The sequence below is a fragment of the Rosa chinensis genome, chromosome 7 (genome assembly GCF_002994745.2).
Source record: "Rosa chinensis cultivar Old Blush chromosome 7, RchiOBHm-V2, whole genome shotgun sequence".
In the NCBI taxonomy this organism is placed as follows: Eukaryota; Viridiplantae; Streptophyta; class Magnoliopsida; order Rosales; family Rosaceae; genus Rosa; species Rosa chinensis.
In genome coordinates this window covers 43591744-43617143 of record NC_037094.1, presented here as the reverse complement: position 1 = coordinate 43617143, position 25400 = coordinate 43591744, and the positions used below count along the sequence as shown (strand labels likewise).

The following is a 25400-nucleotide window of genomic DNA, read 5'->3' as shown; positions in this document are numbered from 1 at the left end:
AGAGTAAAAAAATTGCAAATATTCTTTACAATCGTCAAGAATTCGACTTACCTCCGAGTTATCCTCCACATTATGGTTCAAGGCAGCAACCAATACCGCACAATCAGTGTCAATTTCAACCTCCTTCCACCCTTGGTGAATAGCTAGCAGCAATCCTGCTCTGCAGGCCTCCACTTCACCGTGGAACGCCGACCCCATATAGGGTATAAATCTCAACCATGCACCCTTGAAACTGCCCTTCTCATCAAGGATAATAACCCCCACTCCACCACTTCCTCGGTCAGCACAGAAAGCTCCATCTATGTTGATTTTAAGTCGTCCACGAGGAGGGAATAGCCATTTTGCTACACCCCCTCTATTCACCTTGATGTCTTGGCTGGGTGTAAAGATTGATAATTCTCCAACAAGTGCATTGACCACGTGAGTGTATGCATGGGATTGAAAGTCCCACCATTCCACACCAATATGTTTCTCTCAGACCAAATAGTCCACAATAGCATGAAAAAGATATCAACCTGTTGCTTGCTAAGTGTCCCAACTACATCCATAATCCAGTCCTTCATTGACGTCGCTGCATGGCTCCTAGCACGTAGCCCAATTGGGCTGTAGAACCACATGCATTCAACTATGTTGCACTTCTTAAACACATGTAGGTCATTCTCAATATCACAACGACAAAAAACACATACCTGCTCATCCATGCCAATTCTTCTACGCAAAGCAGCTTTGGTTATTAGGAGTATGTTCTTCAGCAAGCGCCACACAAAAGCTCGAATTTTTGGTTGAACTCTTACAAGCCAAACCGCCCTCCATAACTTCCTTATCTTATCATGGGACTGAGTTGTAGAGCTTGGGGCCAAAAATTTTCTAGCTACATGGTACCCACTCTTCACCGTATACATGCCATGCTTATCATAGTGCCAAATTAGCCGATCATCCGGGTTTCTCAAGCTTAACGGGATTTTACGAATTAGCTCCATTTCCTCCTCCATAAATATCTCATCCAACCACTCAATCACCCATTTTGTGGACTCAAGGTCAATCAGATCAGAAACTTTCAGCTCTTCTAAGCCTTCCATCACGATGTTGTATGGTTTAAATGTATGGGGCATGGGTAACCAGGGATTATACCACATTGAAATACTAGAGCCATTCCCCACTTGGAATCAAACACCCTTTTGTAAAAGCTCCTTACTCTTTATCAGTCTCCTCCATGTATACGAATCACCCGGGCTAACCCTAGCATTCAGGAAGTCACCATCCGGAAAATATTTTGCCTTCAATGTCTTGGCTAGCAATGAATCAGGATATCTTAGCAATCTCCAACCTTGTTTTGCTAGTAGAGCTTGGTTGAACAGCTCCATGTTACGAAATCCCAGACCACCTTCCTCCTTCGGGACACACAACTTATCCCAGGCTAGCCAATGAATCTTGCGACCCTTCTCAGAATCACCCCACCATAATTCCGCCATGCACCAATGTATTTCCTAACAAAGATGTTTGGGCAATTCAAAACAGCTCATTACATAGGTAGGCACCAACTGAACCACCGACTTGATCATCACTTCCTTTCCTGCTGTACTCAGCATTTTATCTTTCCAATCTTTCATTTTGTTTCTAGTTTGAAAAGCCTCTGTCTTGGAATAATTTACTTCCATTGGAAGGCCTAGGTACTTATCATGCTTGTCCACCCTTTTCCACACCAAGAACCACAGCTAACTCTTCTTGGCAATCAAGATTGACATTCTTAGAGAAGGATATGCAACTTTTTTGGAAGTTTACCTCTTGGCCCGAAGCTTCCTTCTAACTTTGCAAGATATTCTTCAAATTGATACATTCCTCACTTTCAGCTTTTATTAAGATAAACGAATCATCTGCAAAGAAAAGATGACTGATTGGAGGAGCATCACTCATAATAGAAACCCCATGTAATGCTTGCTGCTCTTCTGCCTTCATTAACATTCTTGATAAACCCTCCGGACACAACAAGAACAAATATAGAGAAATCGAGTCGCCTTGTTTCAAACCTCTAGATGGCAATAGTTTTCCTCTCAGTTCCCCATTGAGCAAGAAAGAATAACTCACCGTTTTCACACGACCCATAATCCACCTGAGCCATGTAGAGTGGAAACCCATGCTTCTCATAACCGCTTCAATAAACCCCCACTCAACCGATCATATGCTTTATTCATGTCGAGTTTCAAAGCACCAAAGCCTATTGATCCTCCATTACGACACTTCAAGAAAAGAGATATCTCAAGGGCCAATAGCGAGTTATCAGTTATTTGTCTTCCCGGCACGAATGCACTTTGATTTGGAGCGATGATATCATGCAAAAGCGGCTTTAATATGTTAGCCAAGACCTTCGACCCCAATTTGTAGATCACGTTACAGAGACTTATAGGGAGAAGCTGCTACATGTGTTCCACTTCCTTCACTTTAGGGATCAGAGTAACATATGTACTATTCACTTCTAGTAACAAATCTTCTGAACTCATGAAGCACCTTATAGCCGCAGTCACATCTTTGCCAACCACCGACCAGTAGCGTTGATAAAAAATAGGGGAGAAACCATCGGGTCCGGGTGCTTTCATAGGGTGAATTTGTATCAAAGCCTTTAGAACTTCATCCTCTTCAAACTTCTTAATTAGCTGAGAGTTCATTTCGTTTGTAACTACTGGAGGAAACAAACTTGTAAACAATTCCATATTTCTAGGACAAGATGTTGTAAACAACTCACCATATAGTGAAGCACAATTTTTTCAATGTCAGACTCCTCCGTGCACCAAACTCCACTACTATTGAACAACCCATTGATCTCCTTTCTTCTTTTCCTGTTACTGGCCTGCTGGTGGAAATACCGAGTATTTAGGTCACCCTGAGTCAGCCACATAACCCTAGAACGTTGTTTCCAATAATTGTGTTCATGCAATACTAAATCATTCAATCTTTCCTTCAACCCAAGTCTCTTATCTTCCGGTGGTGCAGACAAATTTCTATCGTAGAAGACTGACAACATTTCCCAAGTCTTCTCTATCTCCACCTTAATATTACCAAATTTCTCCTTACTCCAGTTCCAAAGCGCTCGTCTTGTACTCTTAATCTTTAAGCAAATAGTTTGGAAAGGGTTAGACCTCTCCACCCAATTCCAACCTTCTTTAACAACCCTAGCACACTCATCATCCTGAAGCCAATGCTCTTCAAACCGGAACCTCTTCTTTTTTCTCTTGTTCTTAGGCCGAGTTTGACGCACCTCAATGAGTAGTGGAAGATGGTTAGATTTTGATGGACTAAGATGAGTGACTCGAGCTGCAGGCAATAGATTCATCCATTCTCTATTTGCTAAGAATCTATCAAGACGAACCTTAATCACTTCACCTCCCAGTCTACCCCTCCAAGTGAAGGACGGGCCGACAAATTTAATATCTACCAACCCACAACCATTCACACATCTTGCAAAAGCCTCCATTTGCCTCAGACAACGAGGGGGACCGCCGTCCTTCTCTCTACCACGAAGAATCTCATTAATGTCTCCCCAAGCAACCACGGTCTGCAATTGTTGTGCCCTAACTAATTAGTTCCCAAGTGAGATGCCTTTGTTCCACTTTTGGAAAACCATACAAACCCATAAACCTCCATCGATTGCTGTCATTGACATTACCCATCAAGACATCAATATGATTATCATAATAAGTACTAAGTGCCACCTCCAACCATTCCTTCCAAAACAAGCACAACCCTCCTAATTTCGAAATCTTCCCATTGGATTTCCAAATAGTCTTGCAAGCCACCGCAAAAGCATTCTGAAAACCAATTTGAACCTTCACACTTGTCATCTCGTTAACTTTACATCTAGTTTTGCAAAGAAAAATAACATCGAGAGAATTTAGAGCAATTAGCCCTTTAAGTCCATTCACATTCCAAGGGTTCCCGATCCCGTGGCAGTTCCAGCTCAACACATTCATGACTCGTGATGGGTCAAGGACGGACCCGTCATGAAGGGACGTTCAAGAGCACGCCCTTGACTCTTCTTTGGAGAAGTAGACACCACAACAACCTTACTCAGTACATAACCCCTCTTCACTTTCCTATCCTGCTGTGAACCTGAATCTCGAGTCCTTTTAAAAAGCCCAGAGAAGCCCCTGGCCTTTTGATCCTTGTTATTTTGTAGCAAACCCACACCTAGCCCATGCCTTTTGTAAACTTTTGGGCTTGGCCCATCCTTTGCTTCGCCTAGCCCATTCCCACTTAAAGGGACCTCCAGGTCAACTTTCGCCGCTTCCCGCGCTTTGCCAGAAGGCAATAATGCCAAACATGGATATTGATAAACTTCTGCCAGTTTAGTGAAATCAACAATGTAACGCCCCAAGCTGCACCTCACAACCAACATAGCATAATTCCAAGTCTGGGTTTTACAATTTACCTTTGCTAATTCCCGTGTCGCGACCACAGCCCAATTTGATTGACAGAGCTTCTAAGTCAACATCCATCTCTATTCAAACATCAAGACAACAGTAGAATTCACGTCTCAGAGCTACCACAACAGCCGTCGACGTTGACGACCGCGACGAAGCCAAAATCAACCCAGAACACAAATCGTTAAACGTGACCGAATTCAAAAACTGATTTCATCAACACGTAGAGCACGATGAGAGGATCCATTTTCTTACCTCATGCAGATCATCCCGTCGCCGGAAACAGCTGAGAATCCGCCGGGAAACACCAAGCTTCCTGGCTTCAGTTCTCTTCCCAGAGATGCTGACTGGACAATCATATCTAACCCCATAAAGATGTCGGCGACGAGGAGAGGAAGCCATTGGCGCCAGTGTGCCATCGTGAGGTGGCCGGACGGAAGAGTTCCCGTCGGACCCAGTCGCCGGGTCGTCGATCGGGGTCGAAGGGTTGAGAACATTCTGGTGTGATCTGGCATGCTGACCTCCCTCTAGCCTTTATGTACTTAAATTCAATGGCTCACATCAAGCGGTGGAGGATTTCGACGGACCAGATCACTCCACTAAATTTCTATTTACTTTTAATAATTTATTAAATTCAGAAATTTCTGAAAATTATATTATCTCGAGCGCCTTGACATTTATAGAGACCGTTAAACAATTTCTCGTACGATCTCCGCTAAGCTCGATACATTTTTCCGGGGCTCACAAACAACGTCATTCTTGCCTGAAGATTCTGCAATTGAATACTCCATTACTGCATTTTCCAAATCTAGTGCCACCAATACCGGAACATCCAGTAGATCACTCAACCCTTCTCCCTCCGCCGTAGACGGCGGATTCCGACCACTCAGGGTTCAATTATTCTCTTTTTTCTCATTCCGAGGTCATTCTCCTCCCCTGTACCACTTGGTTTGTCCACTTCCATTGCCGTACCGTCTTTTGTTAGTGGCACTGATGCAGCTAAAAGCAAGCGCATAATTTAACCCTGAAATGTCATCGTTAGTATATAGTAAATAGGGATCGTTCTATTCCGGGGATTGAGGGTACACCTGTCATTGTCAAACAATTAAACAATTAAAATTAAAACAAAGTATAATATTCACAAAGATATTCACAACTATAAACATTGTACATGGAAAGGGGGGATTTTGTTTTTGGTTTTTCGAAAATAAAACTAAGTTAACAAAACAATTAAAATGCAAAAACATAAAAATACGAATGGAATGAGAGAACAAAGATCAAAACCGAAACATATGATTAAAATTGACTCAAACCCTAATATTGTTCATCTAAGTCATGAGAAAGGAGTTGATCATGTGAAACATTCGAAAGCAAATGAATTCCCATTTTTTACTTTTCAATGCTAATTAACCTAAGCGAAAGCACCTAGATTAATCCTATCAAACATGCAATCAAACCCTAGAAAGCTAGTCAATCATGTCATGTTTAATGCATTACACATAGAGAAAGGCTATCAACTCAAGTGTACAACTTAGTATGGAAAAGTCCACCTAATTGCAATCCTCGTTAATTAAATTCGGTCTTTGCACAAAACCTTTACTACTTTGATTCAAGTTTACACAAAACAAAAAGTCGATTTCATGTTCTTAAACCTAGCACCAATTATATCGAAACCCTAAGTGTTTGCAACCACATAAGATTAAAATACAAAAGTTATCTATAACGCAAATTTAATTAAACAAACCCACATAAGCAACTCTCGAAGAACAATAATATGAATCTGAAAATTCTCAATTAATCATAAAAATTCCAGAAATTAATATTTGTTCAAACACATATGTCAACTAGTTCATAACCAACGAAAATTCAAAGCAAAGGTTACAAAGGAGAATCGGATTACACCGTGAGATGGAGATGGTGATGAACGATTGATGTGGTGGTCTCTTGAATCTCGAAAGCAAGCTTCAAGGTTGGAGATGGATGATGGATGCTCACGGCTGTGCTTCTTCTCCCTTGGCCTTGCTTGAACTCGTGGAGATGACTAGAGGATGGAGAAACTCACAGCTATGCTAAGAAGATTTTCTGATTTTTTTCTAAAGTGTAAATTGTATGGGGGAGAGGAACCCTTCTCAACGTCAAAGAGGTGGGTATATATAGGAGCATGGCTAGGGTTCACAAAGCAATCAGAATTTTCCACATAGCTTCAACCAATGATAATTCGCCAAGTAAGCTTGTGATGTGGTCCAACCAATCATAATTCTCTAAAATACCTCCCTAATATTTAATTGCCGAATTTCCTTGAAATTATTCTGATTTTCTTCATGAATTTCGGCCAACATTCCTTTAGGAAATTTAGGGATGAATCTGGACGCCTTTTGAGTTTTTCCTTGGTGCACACATATTTTCCTTCCATAAATATCTCCCTTGAATCTCTCTTTGCGTCATCTCCTTGATTATTTCTGATTTTCACGTTGGCAATCACACCAATTTACTCCTCCAACAATATTTCTTTCCATAAAAATCTCCCAAGAAAATCTCCCCTTGAAATCCTCAATCAATCATCTTTCATTCCCACGTTGTCACCTTATTTTTCCTTAGGTATGACACGGCAAATTTAATCCCCAAGGAAAATATATTTTCCTTTTTAAAAACTCTTCCTTGATTTCCTCCTTGCCATGTCATCTTCATGAAGCTTCTCGTTCCATTTATGAACTCAATTCAGCTTATTTATTCCAAAAACCTGAAAATAGAAGCTTTCTAAAATAAGAAATGGAAACTTTCTTAAACTAAAATGGAAACTTTCTTAAACTAAAATGGAAACTTTCTAAAAATGGAAAATAGAAACTACAAAACGGAAACTTTCTACAATTAGGAACTTTCCCATTCGAAGAATGGAAACTTTCCTAAACAGAGTTTTATTAAGGAAATAACGCAGAAAATATAGGGAAATAACAGTTAAAACATCGCATAAAAATGCTCCTATCAGGCACAAGAGCACCCACATCCTTTTCTTCCCTACTCCTAGTAAGGCCGGAAACTGGATGATCAGGTGCTGTCATAATCCAGCCTGTTTTCCTCCTTGTGTTCAATCCCAACCTACAGCCACCACCGCCATTCCCCAGGCCCTGTCGTTCCAACCTCCACTGCTCAAGCAGCCAAGCCTCCTTTCTCTCCGCATTCATAAGAGCGTCATAAGCAGATTCATTTAATTCTCCCTTCTCCTTACGTGAACAGTTCGCCCTCGTGTGTGACAGTAGACCATAGAAGAAGAAAAAATGTGGAAGACGCTCATACTCTAGTTCAAATCTCTAGCATTCTGGCCAACCTGCCGGCCTAAAGTTGACCCATTTCTTCAAAGGTGCTTCCACATCTATCCCAACCCTGATTCTCAGGAATTCCCTCAAGCAACTCACCCCACTACCTCTCCCTGCCCTTATGAACTGACCAATTGCCTCCCCAATACATTGTCCCGTTACCACAACTCTACGATCCTCCAAATACACTGGAGGCAAACCCCGTACATGAATCCAGAAAAATTGGGTTCTTAGAGACACCTTCTCTGGTTCCTCACGACCATCTGTTACCGCAACCTCTATCAAGGCTTTCTCGAAGGACCATGGGTAGCCTTTCACAACCCACTTTAGATCTGCTTCATTTCGAAACGAGAACACCACTCGATTACTCCTGCTTAACTGTGTTGCCGTAATTCAAGATTGATCCGGCGGATCAAACTTTGGGATCCACAAGCTTTTCATTGTACTTATAAAAAATTCCACCTATATGGCTTCGCCGTTAGCAGTTCACAAACCAAGAACCACCTCTGTGGCCCTTCATCCACCATCGTCGGAGGAATAACCACCTTCACCTCTGTATCTGACAACGCAATCTTCCTAGCAAAACTTCCAACAACCTCCTCCATTTAACACAAGGCGTGAGATAGCAGAGACCAAACCTTGACAATCCCACACAAACACCAGGACATAAGTCAACTTACAAGAACTCCGTCACTATGGACGCCTCTTTAGAGGGGAAGATAGAGAAAACCCTAACCCTCATTATTCATAATTTCAATCCTTATCAAAATAGAACTACTTACTATTTGCAAGGAGATTAGTAATGAATTACAAGAAGAATGAGAAAAGTTAAAGAAATTGAAAGAGTTTAGATCAAAACTTAGTAGAAATACTCCCAATTATTAGGATTTTTTTTTATTTTTTTATTATTATTATTATTATTATTTATTATTATTATTATTATTATTATTATTATTATTATTATTATTATTATTATTATTTATTATTATTATTATTATTATTATTATTATTATTATTATTATTATTATTATTATTATTATTTATTATTATTATTTTTTTTTTTTTTTTTTTTATTATTATTATTATTATTATTATTATTATTATTATTATTATTATTATTATTATTATTATTATTATTATTATTATTATTATTATTATTATTATATTATTATTATTATTATTATTATTATTATTTTATTATTATTATTATTATTATTATTTTTTATTATTATTATTATTATTATTATTATTATTATTATTATTATTATTATTATTATTATTATTATTATTATTATTATTATTATTATTATTATTATTATTATTATTATTATTATTATTATTATTATTATTATTATTATTATTATTATTATTATTATTATTATTATTATTATTATTATTATTATTATTATTATTATTATTATTATTATTATTATTATTATTATTATTATTATTATTATTATTATTATTATATTATTATTATTATTATTATTATTATTATTATTATTATTATTATATTATTATTATTATTATTATTATTATTATTATTATTATTATTATTTATTATTATTATTATTATTATTATTATTATTATTATTATTATTATTATTATTATTATTATTATATTATTATTATTATTATTATTATTATTATTATTATTATTATTATTATTATATTATTATTATTATTATTATTATTATTATATTATTATTATTATTATTATTATTTATTATTATTATTATTATTATTATTATTTATTATTATTATTATTATTATTATTATTATTATTATTATTATTATTATTATTATTATTATTATTATTATTATTATTATTATTATTATTATTATTATTTATTATTATTATTATTATTATTATTATTATTATTATTATTTATTATTATTATTTATTATTATTATTATTTTATTTATTTATTTATTTATTTATTTATTTATTTATTATTTTTTTTTTTTTTTTTGAAATAGGACATCAAGCCTTTCATATATTCGAATATTAGTGATTACACAACATGACCAACCCTCGAGAAGACCACGCAATTATTAGGTTATTCTCTTCTGAATTTAGAAAAGATTTTACAAAGTTGAGGAAAATATTAAAACTATCAAAGAAACTCTTGAGGGAGAACAAAAATCTCTTGATTATTTGAGCATCTTTTAGATCCGCTCTAGCTGGTGTCAGAGCGATTTCTCAAAAGGCAGTCAGTTTAGCACTCATTAGAAAGGAAGACAGTGATAAGCTACTAGTATACTATGCCAGTAAAGGATTCATGGCCGTCGAGACACGATACTCGAAGATAGGAAAGCTAGCACTAGCTCTTGTAACCTCGGCGAGACATTTGAGACGGTATTTCCAGGCACACACAATACATGTCCTCATTGATCAAACCCTTAAGCAGATACACTAAAAGCCTGAAATCTCTGGTAGGTTAGTCAGGTGGGCCATAGAGTTGGGAGAACTTGACATACAATTCAACACAAGAATAGCCATCTAAGGGCAAGCCCCTGCATTCATCCCTGAGTTTATCCCACTTGAGGGTGACAAACGCCGAGCAGAGGAGGCATCAACGACCTTACTGATAGATGTGTGGGAACTCTATGTCGATGGCTCATCTAACAATAAGCACAGTGGTGTCGGTATAATCATCACTAACCCAGATGGGTTCACGTATGAGTGCTCATTGAAATTTAACTTCAAAGTGTCAAACAACATCGCCGAGAATGAAGCATTAATTACATGAGTACAGCTGGACTGCGAGATGGAGGCCACACACTTGAACATCTTCAGCGACTCCCAATTGGTTGTCAATCAGGTCAGCGGTGAGTACCAAACTAAGGAGTCACAATTGACTTCTTACCAAAGCCTAGCAGAACCACTTTTACAATTCTTCACCACATGGAAGAGATTACCCAGATACCTCGGTCAAAGAATGCAAGGGCAGACGTCTTGGCAAGACTAGCTATGGTGCTCACCGATACCGGTGACAAGGATCTGAAGGTAGAAATTCTGGAAAAACGAAGCATTTCCAAGTCGTTCTCTGAAATATTCGCCACCGAGGTATCACAAGCACCTTCATGAACGGACTCTTTCGTGACGTATCTCGCTAACAACACATTACTAGAAGACAAGGTTGTCGCCAAATGTCTAAAAAGTAAAGCATCGCTATACACGCTCCGAGTCTTTCACTTAAGCCTCAATTTCTATTCGTCTATATCGTGCGGACCCATCGATTCTCAAGAGGTCCTCCAAAATTCCGGTGGCCCTAGGAGTTGCATCTAGCTCATCTGTCTCCCTTCGATCTCCTGAACATATTAGTTCTTAGAGTTCCATCATTAGTGCTTTCACTTTGTCGGATAGCTCGCATGTCTCCCTGCAGTCCTGCCATCACTGCTCCTTGTAGGCGGTCTGCTCTTGAAGTCACTAGAATAGCACCATCCAATAGCTGCCAGATGGGTTGCTTCCTCCAGCTCCGCTCGTTGCCTGAGAAGCGTCAAAGTCTAACATCAGGTTTCAAAAGAGAGGGTGTTTGTTACAATTGCTTTTGGGTTGCAATCCCTCATTCGCGCCACTGGTGGGTCGAGATAGTCTTTCGATCTCAGTGATTCGGATTCCGTCGTACTGTTAGCCGGAGTCATTAATGTTCGGCTTCAAGACTAAACCTTCCATATCCGAAATCGATGCGAATCTGCTTGTGTAGATTTGAGCGAAACCTTCCAGTACTAAAGACTTTAGATCCCCCTTCCAACAAGAGCACCAATTGTTGTAGCACAATTTTTTCAAGGTTGTTGACTCGATTACCTGCATATAAGAGAAAAGAGAATCGAAAACCTTGGGTGAGTGAGGATCTATGTGGTACTGGCCAAGAGACTTTGATAGTCAAGTAAGTATGAGAATAAGAGTGTTTAGTGTTTGTGTATTCATAATGATCGAATTAAGTTGCTTGGAAAAATTACTTCGAATGGTGAGAATAGGGTGTTTGTATGCTGACCGAGCTAAGAGAAATCCCTACGAGGCACGTAATCCTAATGGGCTTGCCGTGTAGTCCAAGATAGGATTATCTTGAATGAGATAAGATCATATGCCTTTGGAAGTTTAGCCGCAATAGAGATTTAGGCAAGATTGCCTTCCTGTACATACATGTGCATTTGCAAGCATAATTAGCTATAATGAGCCACGCTCATTGTACCGCCAGGGGTACCAACGCCCATCATATGAGTGACTGGCGTAAAGACAGCTAGCCGGGTTACCGCCTGAGCCCCGGATCAACCCCAAAGCACCGCAGACGCGCCACCACGCGCCGTGTCAAGTTAGCATCAGAAGCTACTGAAACTGGGAACTGAAGCACATCAGTCCCACATCGAAAACAAGGAGAAGATCATCCTCTTCCTCACCTATAAAAGGTCCTCTCCTCTCTCCTCATTAATTACGCATTTACTACTCATTATTGTTATGCTGCCTATATGCATTGACTGACTTAGGCATCGGAGAGTTGAAGACCGCCCAACGCGGTCTCCCTCTAACGCCCTGTCTTGTGTTTGGCAGCTAGCAGTAATCCTCAGATCGGCAGAGTAGCGGTCCGCCCGCCGGACCAGCGTTAGACCAAGGTTTGGCTACCGCCAGACTTTTTGAGCATTAACACTTCCTTACTTGGCTGAGCACACTTGGTGTTTAAGTCACCACATGCTCAGACTCATTATGAAGTATTCTAGTCCGAATTGGACGGACTCGAATGGGATTAGCTTATTCCGCATTGAGTTTCAGGCCTTAGCGCTAGGCTTAGGTTATTCAGAATGTAACGTGGCAGTCATCTATAGGACTTGGTCCATATCCATTCTAGTAAGTCATGGGCTTAAGCCCATGTCTCGTGGAGACATTCTGAATGGTTTTTCAGATTATTCGGACCTTACTTGGTTTCAGATTCGGTGTGAGCTTGGCTCGTTCCCTTTTAGGGTAGTTTGGTACTTTCGGAGCCTAGAGACATTTGTCCCATATCCGTGTTACTTTTGCTCTCCACACTAACCACTCCAACTCATATGCTGATAATTAAGATTTTATCTTAGTTTTGAGTGAGCAAAGATGATCGAGGAATCGATAGGTACAAAGGCGAGCTATCTAGTGCTGGTCGGGATTTTTTATTTCCCGAGTTTTTTCCTTTGTTCTTATCGTCACAAATATATATATATATATATATAATTAATGGTGGTGTCACAGATAATTAAAGAACAGAGAAGAGACAACAATCAAAAAGCATATAAGGGGAGCATTGAATTTTCAAACCATAAAAGGGCTGGATTTACTTATAACTGATTTTTTCTCAAAGATGGAAACAACAACTTGCGCTGTCAATGGGTCGGGTTATGTCGGGCTTGTGTTGTGTCAAGGTATTAAACGTGCCACAATAGACAAACACAAACTCAATCCATTTAATAATCGGGTTAAAAATACAAACTGAAACCCAACCCATTTAATAATTGATCTTGTCAAGAATACAAACTCAACCCTAACCTGTTTATTAAATAAGTGATCCGTGATGACCCACCTAGCATGTTTATAAACAAGTTGTGTCAGGTTTGAGTTCTCTGGCCCATTTAAACCATATAAACAGGTCACCACTTGACCTATTTAAGATATTTAATTGAAAAACATGCATGAAGTCTTGAAATAATAGTACCGATCTTCACCACTTAACTCATTTAAGACGTTAAACCCGTAAATATTTAAAATATTACTTACTTTTAATGGGTCTTGTATATGAATTACATATAATTGGACTTGATCGTTTTAATAAATGGGTTACACGGGTTCATATCGTGTTAGTGAGTTGACATGCAAATGGCCCACTTTTTAATGGTGCAGGTTCAACCTGCTTTATTTCGTGCGGATTTCGAGTTGTGTTATTGGGTTGTGTCTGAATTGACGGCCCTAATAACAATTGAGTTTGAAATGAAACACTCAATACATAAAAACTATGCTTATTTGTACGTATGAACTTAAAAGGTAACATAATTTAGCATAAAACCAAAGGCGGACCAAAATTAAAAACAAATAAATTAAATTTTTTAATAGAATGCATGTAGACAACTCGTCAAACATTTCGGTTGCAGGGTATCTATGACCCAGATATTGTAATAACTCACTTTAACTACCATTTATATAAAATCTCGGCCCTAATCTCTAACACTTGGACAAGACATCCTGAGGCTTTTAAAACTCAATCAATAATGGCCAATTCTCAGGTAAAGTTAATTTTTGATTTAATTCATAAAAATTATACCAACCTAACAATGATTTGCTCCCATTAATGCATGCATAACCTCTCATAAAATTTCACATCCCAGGCATACTAACAGAATATATCTACCCCCAATGATGGACTTCCTGCACCCACTACACCTCTTCCACCAGAAGGGTTTGACGACTACAAAAGTGACAATGCTACATAGCCAAACAATTCTTCATTCTGTTTCCCTTGAACTATCTATGGTTTGAGTTTCTTTTGGCGTATTTTTTTTAATTCAGGATAATTTTCTTTTGGTTTGTTCTTGCATGGAATTTGGACTGTTTAATTAATTTTTCCTTTCAAAAAAATAATTAAACAGTCCAAATTCCATGCAAGAAAACCAAATTGCGGACGACAGTTTGTTTGGGTTTATTTTTTTTATTTTCTGGATTGGTTATTTTTGTGAACTGGAACTGGTTTTCTTAATTATTATTGGTTTGGTTTTTTTTTTTTTTTAGACAATAATTGGTTTTGGTAATGTATTTCATAATTGTCGGTGTTTATTTTGTGATGTGGTTTGATATTGGTTGGTTATGTATTTCATATATTGTTGGTGTTTTTGTCCGAGTATTGCTTAAACATGAGTCATCTTAGTGAAGTCATCCAGAATATATAGAACAAAAACCTGAACATCGCACTTATAGAGAAAAATTACGTATGCAGTCCTAAGAAATCTGATAGCTTACATTTAATGTAAGCCGAAAGGACTAATTCACTTTCAAGTTTTCAAGGACTGAAAGCTTCTCAGCTATGTCCTTCACCTAATTATATGCAACAGCACGAAATCAAATTAGATGGCCCATAAGATTCAAAATTATTTTACTTCGGCAAATTACTGAACCATTAATAGAAAAAAGTGATTCTTAAGACCAGATAAAGGAGACGCAAATGAGCATACGTCGTTCTTGTTCATTATCCTATCTTTGAGTAGAGCTTTCAAAGCTGGTCTAGATCCAACCTCAATCTCCATTGCATGCAAAACTAAGTAAAAACAAGAATTCAGTTCAAATTTATCAGTAAAGAAGAAACTTGGAGTATGGAGTCATCTCAATAGCAAGTAGCAACTGTCTTCACTAAATCAACAACTGATATGTATATAGACAAGTATCATAAGTTCAAAAAGATTTGTTCGATCGTTAAATTCAGACACGTGATAAAATTCAGAGGCATACTATCTCCCACAATATAAACTTCCCTACTCTATAACATTGCTAAAGAAATTTACTAGCATTATTTTAAGAGTGTACATACGATAGGAAAGATAGGCAAACATATTTTCCTCTGGAACATAGGTGAAAACTACCCCTCCTTTTTTGTATCAGACTTCCTTCCCAACTTCCTCTTCCTCTTCAGTTCATTTTACTATTGAAATCCGCTTCTTTGTCCATCATACTTTCACCATGATCTACTGCCACAACCGTAATAGTGTCATCTCCATTCTCATCCACAGGACCTGTAAAATCTAATTTTGATTGACGAGGTGAATCATCCAAAACTCTACATTTCTTGGTTATCATCTTCTTTGGCTTAGCCTTGGAGTCCTCAAGGATAATTGTTATTCTGTTTCTACCCAACCTTAGATCTAGGGTCTCATTTGGTTCGCGGAAAGGAAAGTAATTCCTTTGTCTTCCCATGGGAAGGGAAATGAAATTTCTGAAGAACTTTTCATTATGATGTTTGGTAACAAAAGGAAAGTTATCCGGAAAGTTGTTGAAAAGTTTATAATTAAGGCAATAAAATAATATGTTGTGAGTAATAAATGCAAGGAAAGAATGAGAGAAAGTGATATCTTTGGAGTATGGAAAGAACCATTTTCCCCCTATCTTTCTTCGCTTCGGAAAAGTATTTCCTTTTCTTTTGCATCCCAAAGGCAAGAAAGGAACCACCTTCCTTTCTCGATGCTTACTTTCCATGAATTAAAGGAGGCCTAGATTCAACCTTATTTACATCAAAAGCCTGACAGTAGGACTAGTGGTCTCTTTTTTTGTTAGTAGTACTATACATTACATTCTTCGATAACAACATGATTACCATTCTCTAATTTACAATTAATTATTGAACAGGGATATGGTTTTAATTATTGAAATTTATTAGGTATTTTTTTTGGATAGTAAAATGTGGCTGAGTGAGCAACCAGTCCGGGGTCGAGAGCAACTTGGGTATGACATCTCCCTAAGGGATTTTTTCACAAGCTGGGGTTCGAACCAGAGACCTCCTATTACCAAGAGAAGCCCTGAAGCGTCCGCCCCACTTGCAACCTAGCATGCTTCCACTAGACCAACCCCATTGGGTATTTATTAGGTAATATTTGAAGATAGGATGAGTGCGTGCTTTTTAAAGTAATGTTAACTTTAATGGATAATGCACATCTCGATCTTTTTCTTGATTGGAGGAATTGCAAATGGGCCCACAATATATTTTCATTTCTATTTCTAAATATATTTTATTAATTGAGTTTCCAAATTTACCCTTAGAGTCAACAACATTTTACACCACTCTTAATATTCTTGAGTCATAAGTAATTTGCCATCCTCATCATCTTTTTCTTTTCAAAATTAATTAGTAGTGGATGAAGTTGACCAAAATCTTTATAGACTTATAAACAAGGTCTCTATTTTCCCATATGGAACTCATATGCATCTGCAAACCAGATTTCTGTAGACATTTTGTTGCTAACATTACAGAAAATGTGTCGCCCTTTTTCTTTAAAAAAAAAAAAAAAGTGACAAATTTTCTCTGTATAGAAAAAAGAGTATTAATTGGTCAATGGAAACATATATGTGCCACTACAAATTTGAGAACTTATCACAAATGAATTAACAAAACGACATTGAATTCAAGAAACAACATAGAAAAACTAAAAAAAATAAACACTTCAATATTTTTAGTTGATCTTTGTAATACCTAAAGACACATTAACAACATGACCCGGATCTATTAACCATGTAGAACTCACGTACCAATATGTGGCCCATGTAAGTTGTTATGATCCTAATAGTAATCAAAACAATAGAACAAAATCTAAGCGGTGAGAAAAGGTAAAGAATTGGGGTTCGTCGATGGTACATTAATATATCGATACATAATTTCACTAGTTTGATTCATATATAGGTAGACTTGCTCCGTGCATTCACAGACTAGATTGAAACTACCCTACTTTTTCATTGAACTAGTCTAACTCTGTATCAAACCAAATTTACTTGATGTATGGGTACATTAATGTACCATAGAACTTCCCCTGTAGAATCGTTATCCTTTCTATTTGGGGCCGCATATAGCTACCCCATGAGCATGGGCCCACCAACATGTTGAGCTAGATATCCAAGATGCAGGAATTTAAATCACAAAGTATGAAACTGCTCTATGCCACTAAGCAAAACCAAGACATTGGTCTATATAGCTGCTTCTGGACAACTAGTGTCCTTTACAGGTTTTAGATTACTTGTCACATTTCAGAATTGCTGTTTATATTACATAATGAAAGCACATTTCTGGCACGTTTACTTAATTGGAATGTAAAATAATCATGAATTGGAGACAACTAGAATGGGAGAAGAAATGAATCGGTATTGATTCCGGAGGAGTTGATTCCTAAACCCATCTCCCCCCTTGGTAATCAAATTCCTGATCGAGTATTCAGGAATCGATTCCTTATAAGGAGGTGGGACCTACACCCATTCCGATTTCTTCATGTGTTAGTAAACGCATGAATACTTTTATCTGGAATCGTTCCGATTCCTTTATGTGTTAGTAAACGTAGGAATAGTTTTATCCCGTAATCATTTCCTCTCATTCCAAGTAAATAAACGTGCCCTTCATATCCAATTGAGCTTTCCAATTGAACTATACTTCACCATTATTCTTATTCTTGTTTTTCTTGATGTGAATTTCATGTATATGTGTCTCTCTATTTAGATAAAATAGTCAATCCCGTTAATATCCTGTATCACTAAAATTATTTTCTAAGTGAGGAGGTATTTAAAGACAACATATTTAATTTACGGAACATTTAGACTGGGCATTTAGTTAAATAACCAAAATTTAACGGGAAAACAAATCAGGAACATTTTATAAAATGATGGACGAGTGACTTGGACAGAACGAGTACCTAAGAATGCGAGAGAGGGATGCTCTACTAGTCAATTAAATTGTACCCGTGCACTACTGTTATTGAATTTAAAATCCAATAGTGGAGGATAATGAGCATTCTTTAGTGCCTTTATTTTCTACTCTGGGATCTAATTCCAACTACACGTCAACGCGAGTGAATACGGAATTAACATCTGAACAGGACTATATTTGAGTCTACGGCGGACTCCAATACATTGCATCATGGAGAGAGATTTGGTCTTCCACTTGGGACTACGTTGATACCCAAAAAACTTCCACCAAGCAACAAAGTACGACATATACTACGATTTGTCACTATTAGATTTCTCATAGGGATCTAATCCAACAGTAAAAGTTCTGGGTATACACCATAGATCGGGAGACAGTAGAATTTCCGAACACAAAAAGCATGGCCAAACATCTTACAAAGTTCTCTGCTTTTTTGGTCACAAGTCTTGCCAGATCTTTTACTACAATGATTAAAAGACACCAAGAGCGCATGAAAAGATCATCAAAATTCAAAAGCTTTTTATGACACCTAATTAGTCTATCATTCATGGTGCCTGAATACAAATCCTGACCATAAGTGAATGCCAGAAAAAGACGATCAGAGCATCATAATTTGTAAAAAACAACAGAAACTGAATAGCTAAACACGTGTATCATATACCTAACAAACCAATTTTCTCTACTCGCCGCCACCATTTGACGGAAGTCTGTCAACATAAGGATGATGATATGATCACTTCTCTCATTGTTTTGTATCTTATCTTTGTTTTAATGGTTAATCAATAAATGATACATGAGCTACTTTAAAGCCACAAACCAACACTAAAAATTGAAACAAAATTAGGAAGTGGCTAGTAAACCCTGTCTATACAACACAGACGAGATAAATAGATAAATTAAGTCTTTTGCCTTTTTTGCTTATGGTTCTCATTGCCATCTTTTCTTTCCCTTCTTCCTTTCTTGGGTCCCTGGCATTAGATTATAACAAATCAATTAGCAACTTCTGGTCTCTGCCTACTGACACGAAGTATAATCATGAAGAAATAAGTACAAAAAGGAAGCTAAAGTATACCTGAGCACTGAGAGACTTAAGGGGGTCCTTATCTTTCTTGAATTTTTTCTTGAATCCACGGCGACCAGGGTTGTTGTTACCCATTGCAGCTCTCGCAAGCTTAACTCTCTTGCTGGCTTCTTTAGTTGTTGCATCCAACAGATAATCAGGCACAACTCGCAGGTGAGGAGCAGGGGGCTTCTTGCTCAAAACCTTGTCATGTTTCAACAAATCTGCGCAAAAAAAAAAAAAATTAAAATCAAAATTAACAATGCGCATGTCAACTTGAAATGATACAGCAAGTATAATGTAAGACTCAAATACATCCAACCACACAAGCTTGGTACCTAGATCCTTTTGGTTGGCTTCAAAATGAGCCTTCAACCTGAACAGATAGAAGCAGATCATTAGAAAACTAAAACTACAAATACTGTGGTATAGAGGTAATGCAGAGAAACCAAAGATTTGAAACCTGAAATTGAAAGCACTGAATGTGATGATATTGGTTAATTTAACATGCATCAAGTCTAATTTTGCAAGAAATATGGCGCAAAAGAATTCATATTGATAAAGAAAAGCAATGATTGTCGATACTCACTTTTCAGAATTGAGAATTTCATTCCTCAAATCCTGAGCTCGGGATTCTCTCACGGCAAGTTTTGTCACACTCTTTGAGACATCCTGCATAATTCACATTTTAGCATTAATGACCTTCCACCCTATCTTTCTATCTTTCAATGCAATGTCAGAATTAGGAATCACACGAATGCAACTTAAAAAAGGTGATTAAGAAAATTAAAACATAGCCACAGAATCAGAACAATCACCTCAGCTCTATATCTTAAAGACTCCACTGCATTCTTGGTCAGTAAAGTAAATGGAACAAGTTTATTTGAATCATTTTCTTCATCATCACCCAAAAAGGACTTTATCTCTTCAAAAACTTTCATCTCATCTGGAGAAACCTGTAACAAAAAGCTAAAATTATCAAAATCTTATGCAAGATAAGAACATGATCATTTCTGTCATTATTTAAACCTCCTGGGGTAACAGTTAATTTGTTAAGGCATCACGTAACTTGAATAGTTCACAAAGGATGCATGGGGTTATGCGGAGTAGATGTGAAATTCAGACTATTGATTCCAATTATGTAACTATTATGTAGAAAGATCAACCACCGTTCTACTAGTCGCTATTCCCTACAAAACAACAAAAGGTCCTTAAATTGTCTAACAAACTCACAAGAGACACAGAAGCACCAGTACTATATGCTCTTCCAGTACGACCAATACGATGAACATATCCTTCAACACTTAAAGGCATATCAAAATTCAGAACCTGCAAAAAAGAAAAGAGCAGATATTGTTAATGGCATATCAGATGGTACTTTAGTAGGTTTTCTTTTTTAGAAAACAAGAAACAGATAAATAAATCTACAATAGGAAGTACTCAATCTACAACAAAAGTGAGCAAGCAGTCCAGCAAAAACAAAAACAACCCAAAACAAAGTCAAGTGGCTACTCAAGAAACAACCATCAGCTCATGAAACAGCAGCAGCCCCAATCAATATGAATAAAAGGTATAATTTCATCTGGGGGGAGGTATGAAATATTTGTGGTTTCCCAGTAGAATCCCATTCCAACAATTGTTGCCAAACCGGCAAAAAGAAGCAGTTTCTCTTGTAGCAGTTAAATTAGGTTCACATATCGGTAGCTAACATGATTGGGAAAACAAACTCAAGCCTTTGTAATTAAAATGATAATAATAATAATAACAAATACGACTGAAGTCTGCAACTCGTGGCTCTGAAATAGTGAATGATAAAAAGAACACAGAAAGCCTCAAATTTTAAACAAGTATAATGCAATGCGTATTTCAGGCCATTGTAATTTACTAGGATCTATGGTTAGGAGATATACTTGCATTGTTACAGAAATTCAGCAATTTTATACATGGTAATGAATACATTAAACAGTAAAACCCACAAATTACTAATAAATGAATCTAATTATAGCAACAGCAAAGCAAACTCTAAATTGCAGTTTGACAGGTTGTAAATAAATCATCTAGGATGCATATATCATACCCCAGAAACTGCCATAGTCTCTGAAGGTAAAGTTTAATCACCATCCCCATAGCAACGCAGATAGTGATGACATACCGTGTGTACATTTTTGAAGTCAATTCCTCGCACCACTCCAAATTCAGAGTCAGCTTTGGGTTTGGGTTTAGCATGTCGTCTAGAATTTTTTGAATCGATCTTTTTCTGATCATTTTCTTTTTTCTCCTTTGTTTCGCTGTCATCAGTTGCAATCAGGTAATCAAAAAGACCAGCATTGAATTCCTGTTGACAAATGAAGGTGGTGAGGATTTTGCGAAATGTCATTCTCACTGAAAATTTAGCCAATGACATAAGTAACTTTATCCGTTATCCAATTGCAATATCAATTGTTTTGTGCTTACAAACCTCAAGAATGTGGATACGAGAATTTTGTGGCAACTCAGAATTCAAAACAGCAGATCTTATGCCAAACTGCACAAATAAGAAGAAATCAATTTCTACAATAGTAACTTAGCCTCTATCGATGCATGTAAAGGAAATCCATTTACCTTTTCCAAAAATAGCTTTATTCTGAAGGATGTGTCTATTGTATTAGTAAATATCAGAACCTTTTTCTGTACCAACTCCAACTTTAAGAGGGAAAGGATGTATAGTAACTTGTCACGAGCAGTGCATGATATCTATGAAACAATAAAAAGAAAAATATAAGTTGTTAACCCTAAATTTATAGAATTTATAAAATTTAAACATGCAAAAATTCGTAAAGATCACTGGTATATGTTTAAGAGCATTAATATTCTTACCCAGGATTGCTCAACATTTTTTGGGATGACCTCATCCTTGATATCTCCAACTTCGGGCAAAGTCAAAATATAGGAATTATGTAGAATAAGCTTCTTTAGTTTCTCAACATCATCACTGCCAAGTATATAGGTATCAGATATATGGTGTAAAAAAAAGAAGAAAAAAAATGCAACCTTTGAGTCTTCAAGAGATATATATATATATATATATATATATATATATATATATATATATATATAGTATCACAAACCACACTGTAACATCCTAGCTCCTTAAAACTTGCAGAAATAAGAACTTGTAGACATATTCAGCGAACAACAAACCTTGCTGTGGCAGACATAAGAAGAGATTGACAATGTTTAGGAATGTGAGGTGTCAAAGCTTTTATGTCTTCCTCATATCCATATGACAAGAGAAGATCTGCCTGAAACAAAATATAGTTCAATACTCTCTCGACAGAAATAGCAAAATAATCATTCTTTACAACTTACGGGAAAATGTGAATATCATGTAACAGATTAAAGACCATATTTTTGCAGTAAAAATTTTGATATCGAAAGATCCTAGGATGTCCCACAACAATTTAATGGACTTTACATTAACAATCAACTTCTCAGCACACAGAATGGCCCCTCACCTCATCAAGCACAAGCATTTCCAGTGAATCACCGATGGATGTTGCTTGAAGAACACCATCTGACAAGCACTTCTTCACGCAAGCTGGAGTCGAAACCAGAATCTCAGGCGGGCCCGCCAAAGCTGTGCGCTGCATTTGTCGAGAAGATAAAAGAGTTAGCAAAATGAATTTAGACAAAAAATGCATAGCAAAATCTCCACAGCTTGGAAAAAGAAACTGAACCAACCAAATCAGAAGTAGGCATATTGCTTGTCAACTGTACGACTTTCAATGGAACTCTACACAGTTCAATCAACGACCTGACCTCCTTATAAACCTGCAAACACAGCATAAACTCAATTTAATCGAAGAGCATTACAGATTTCGAAGCCGTAAATGTTTGGAAGTTATAAACCTGCTGAGAGAGTTCCCTAGTTGGGACCAGAACAATGGCAGTAGGAGCGAGTTTCTTGGTTGATTCTTGTGAAGCGGTAAACAGCTTCTGAAGCAGAGGCAGTAGGTAAGCAAAGGTCTTTCCAGAACCAGTCTTTGCTCTGGCCACCACATCCTTACCCTCCTGAAACCCCCAATTTGCAGAAATACAGTGTAAAACAATCAATTAACACAATATTTTCAACAGTAAAATTCATTCGTTGGAAGAGATAGAGAGAGAGAGAGAGAGAGAGAGTTACAAGGATGAGAGGAATAGCGACTCGCTGAATTGGCGTGGGCTTGAGAATCTTCTTCTTGTTTAGAGCACGAATAAGGCGGCCGTCCAATCCGAGATTTTCGAAGGTCTGGTCCTCCTCTTCGTCTTCGCTTTCGATCTCCTTGGGCGGCTTTTCCAGTGTTTCAGCCATGGAAGTCTGTAGCTTTCAAGCTTTGTTTGGGCAGCTTCTGGGGGTTTTAGGGTTTTACGAGCTTCCTGTAAAACATAGACAACTGTCAAGTTTGCATTTTTTCCATTGGGTAATACCCGCGGGTAATATACCCACCCAGCAACCAAAGTGGGTACTACCGATACCCATACCCGGTTTAACTTTTCGCGGGTATTTCCATACCTACCCATCGGGTAAAAGGGTACCCATCTGCTGTCTTTAATTTTTTTTTTCCCCCTAAACAAAAAGGGGAGAGAGAGAGGGAAAAAAACTCTCTTCCTCTGGGAAAACAGACGTCAGTTCCTTCAGTTCTTCATCTCCAACCCAATTCCTAACCTCCTTCACCCAAAAAGCTCGAAGAGGACGAAGCATGCTTCACCGCCGGAGATGAGAACAAGCACGACAAGCCTTCCATCGCCGGCTTTTGTGACGTGACGGTGTTGAAGCCGTAGACGATGAAGATCTGGATCTCAATTCGAAATCAAAGGAGGAATATCGTGAAAAAGTTTCTTTCTTTTTCTTTTTTTTTCTTTTTTTTTTTAATCATGAACTTAATTTTGTAGGAAGCTTTGACCAAAAAAAAATAATTTAAATCTCTAGGAAGATTTTTAAAAAAGAAAAAGAAAAAGTTGAATAAGTTATATGGGTATGGGTACCCGTGGGTATTTAGAACCCATTATCCATTTACTCATGGGTAATTTACTGCTACCCATACCCGAATATTTTTACTCAAATGGAACGAGTACCCATACCCGTGAGTTTTTATGTCATCTCTAAGACAAACGGTGCGGCCCATCCAGGACTCTAAATGTACTATTTTGCCCTCAATATGACCAATTTATATATATATATTTTTCTATTGGGGGAGGATAAGAGTTTGATGTTATTTGGATAAACTTTTTTTTTTTTTTTGATAAAATGGCAGCATACCAATAGTATGCCCCGGTTCATAGATCAAGAATAGTATAGAAGACTACTCCAATAATACATTTCTGCTGAGAGTAGTCGATGCCACATAAAAATATCTCGCCTTGCAGGCAATCGATTCTACCTAACCTTAAAACGCCGAGCACGCAATTGTGGTACGCAAAAGCTAAGCACTTCCACAAGACTCATAGAGACATTCTTATTACTAGCATAAACAATCAATACTAGGATCACCTACTAAGCAACTATAGGTTCCTTCCCCTGAGACAGGTTGGAACCACTGACAACCTCAACTAAAGTGAATTCCGGCAAACCATTCACCATTTTTTCTGCTTTTCTTAGAGACTTACGTTTCTGTGATGGGGACATTTTCATAGGAGAAACTGGAACAGTATTGAGTTCCTTAGCTTTGTTTTTTGTACCTTTTGGCCTACCTCTCTTCTTGTATACCTTCTCAATTGCTTGACATTGCACATCCCCATGGTCATGGCATCCAGATTAGTTCTTCCAACTGCCAAACTCAATCGCAGCTTCTTTGGAGAAGGCCCATCCTCATCCACATGCTTACGACGCATCCTACATCTAGGAGAATGCATGGCAGGGTTGGGTGCATGTTCTGTCGAACTATCTGCTCCAACTGTCCCCTTGTCTGAGCCATTAGACTTTGGCTCACTACCACCATCAAGCTCCGGCGTATTGGAAGTTGTTTGCACCCCAGAGCTCCCCCCTCCACTGCCAACAGAAGGCCTTTGACGGATTGCTTTCCTCACCTTAGGTTTAGCATTCGGCATAAATCTCTCTAACCCAACCTGGGAGGTATTATGTGCCCCAAAAACCAAATTTGGCCCAGCCAGGCGTATCACACCCACCTGGTTCAAAGCACGCTCCAAATTTCAACGTGCTACCATAATAGCAGTTTGT

At 37.5% G+C, this 25400-nt stretch overlaps 2 protein-coding genes across 2 annotated transcripts; both read right to left on the bottom strand.

Annotated features, from left to right (window-relative positions):
* Positions 1–1166: 1166 nt before the first annotated feature.
* Positions 1167–1472, bottom strand: LOC112177955 (uncharacterized mitochondrial protein AtMg00310-like). The gene has a single exon (XM_024316188.1). The coding sequence runs from the start codon at positions 1470–1472 to the stop codon at positions 1167–1169; it is 306 nt and encodes a 101-aa protein (XP_024171956.1).
* Positions 1473–18753: 17281 nt separating this feature from the next.
* Positions 18754–23618, bottom strand: LOC112175185 (DEAD-box ATP-dependent RNA helicase 16). Its single transcript, XM_024312848.2, has 15 exons — positions 23367–23618; positions 23090–23251; positions 22922–23011; positions 22696–22824; positions 22382–22482; positions 22058–22172; positions 21803–21934; positions 21660–21725; positions 21354–21536; positions 20435–20530; positions 20020–20157; positions 19791–19873; positions 19540–19577; positions 19214–19425; positions 18754–19109 (listed from the first exon to the last, which is right to left on the bottom strand). The coding sequence occupies exons 1-15, from the start codon at positions 23532–23534 to the stop codon at positions 19038–19040; spliced, it is 1785 nt and encodes a 594-aa protein (XP_024168616.1). The 5' UTR covers positions 23535–23618; the 3' UTR covers positions 18754–19037.
* Positions 23619–25400: the final 1782 nt, after the last annotated feature.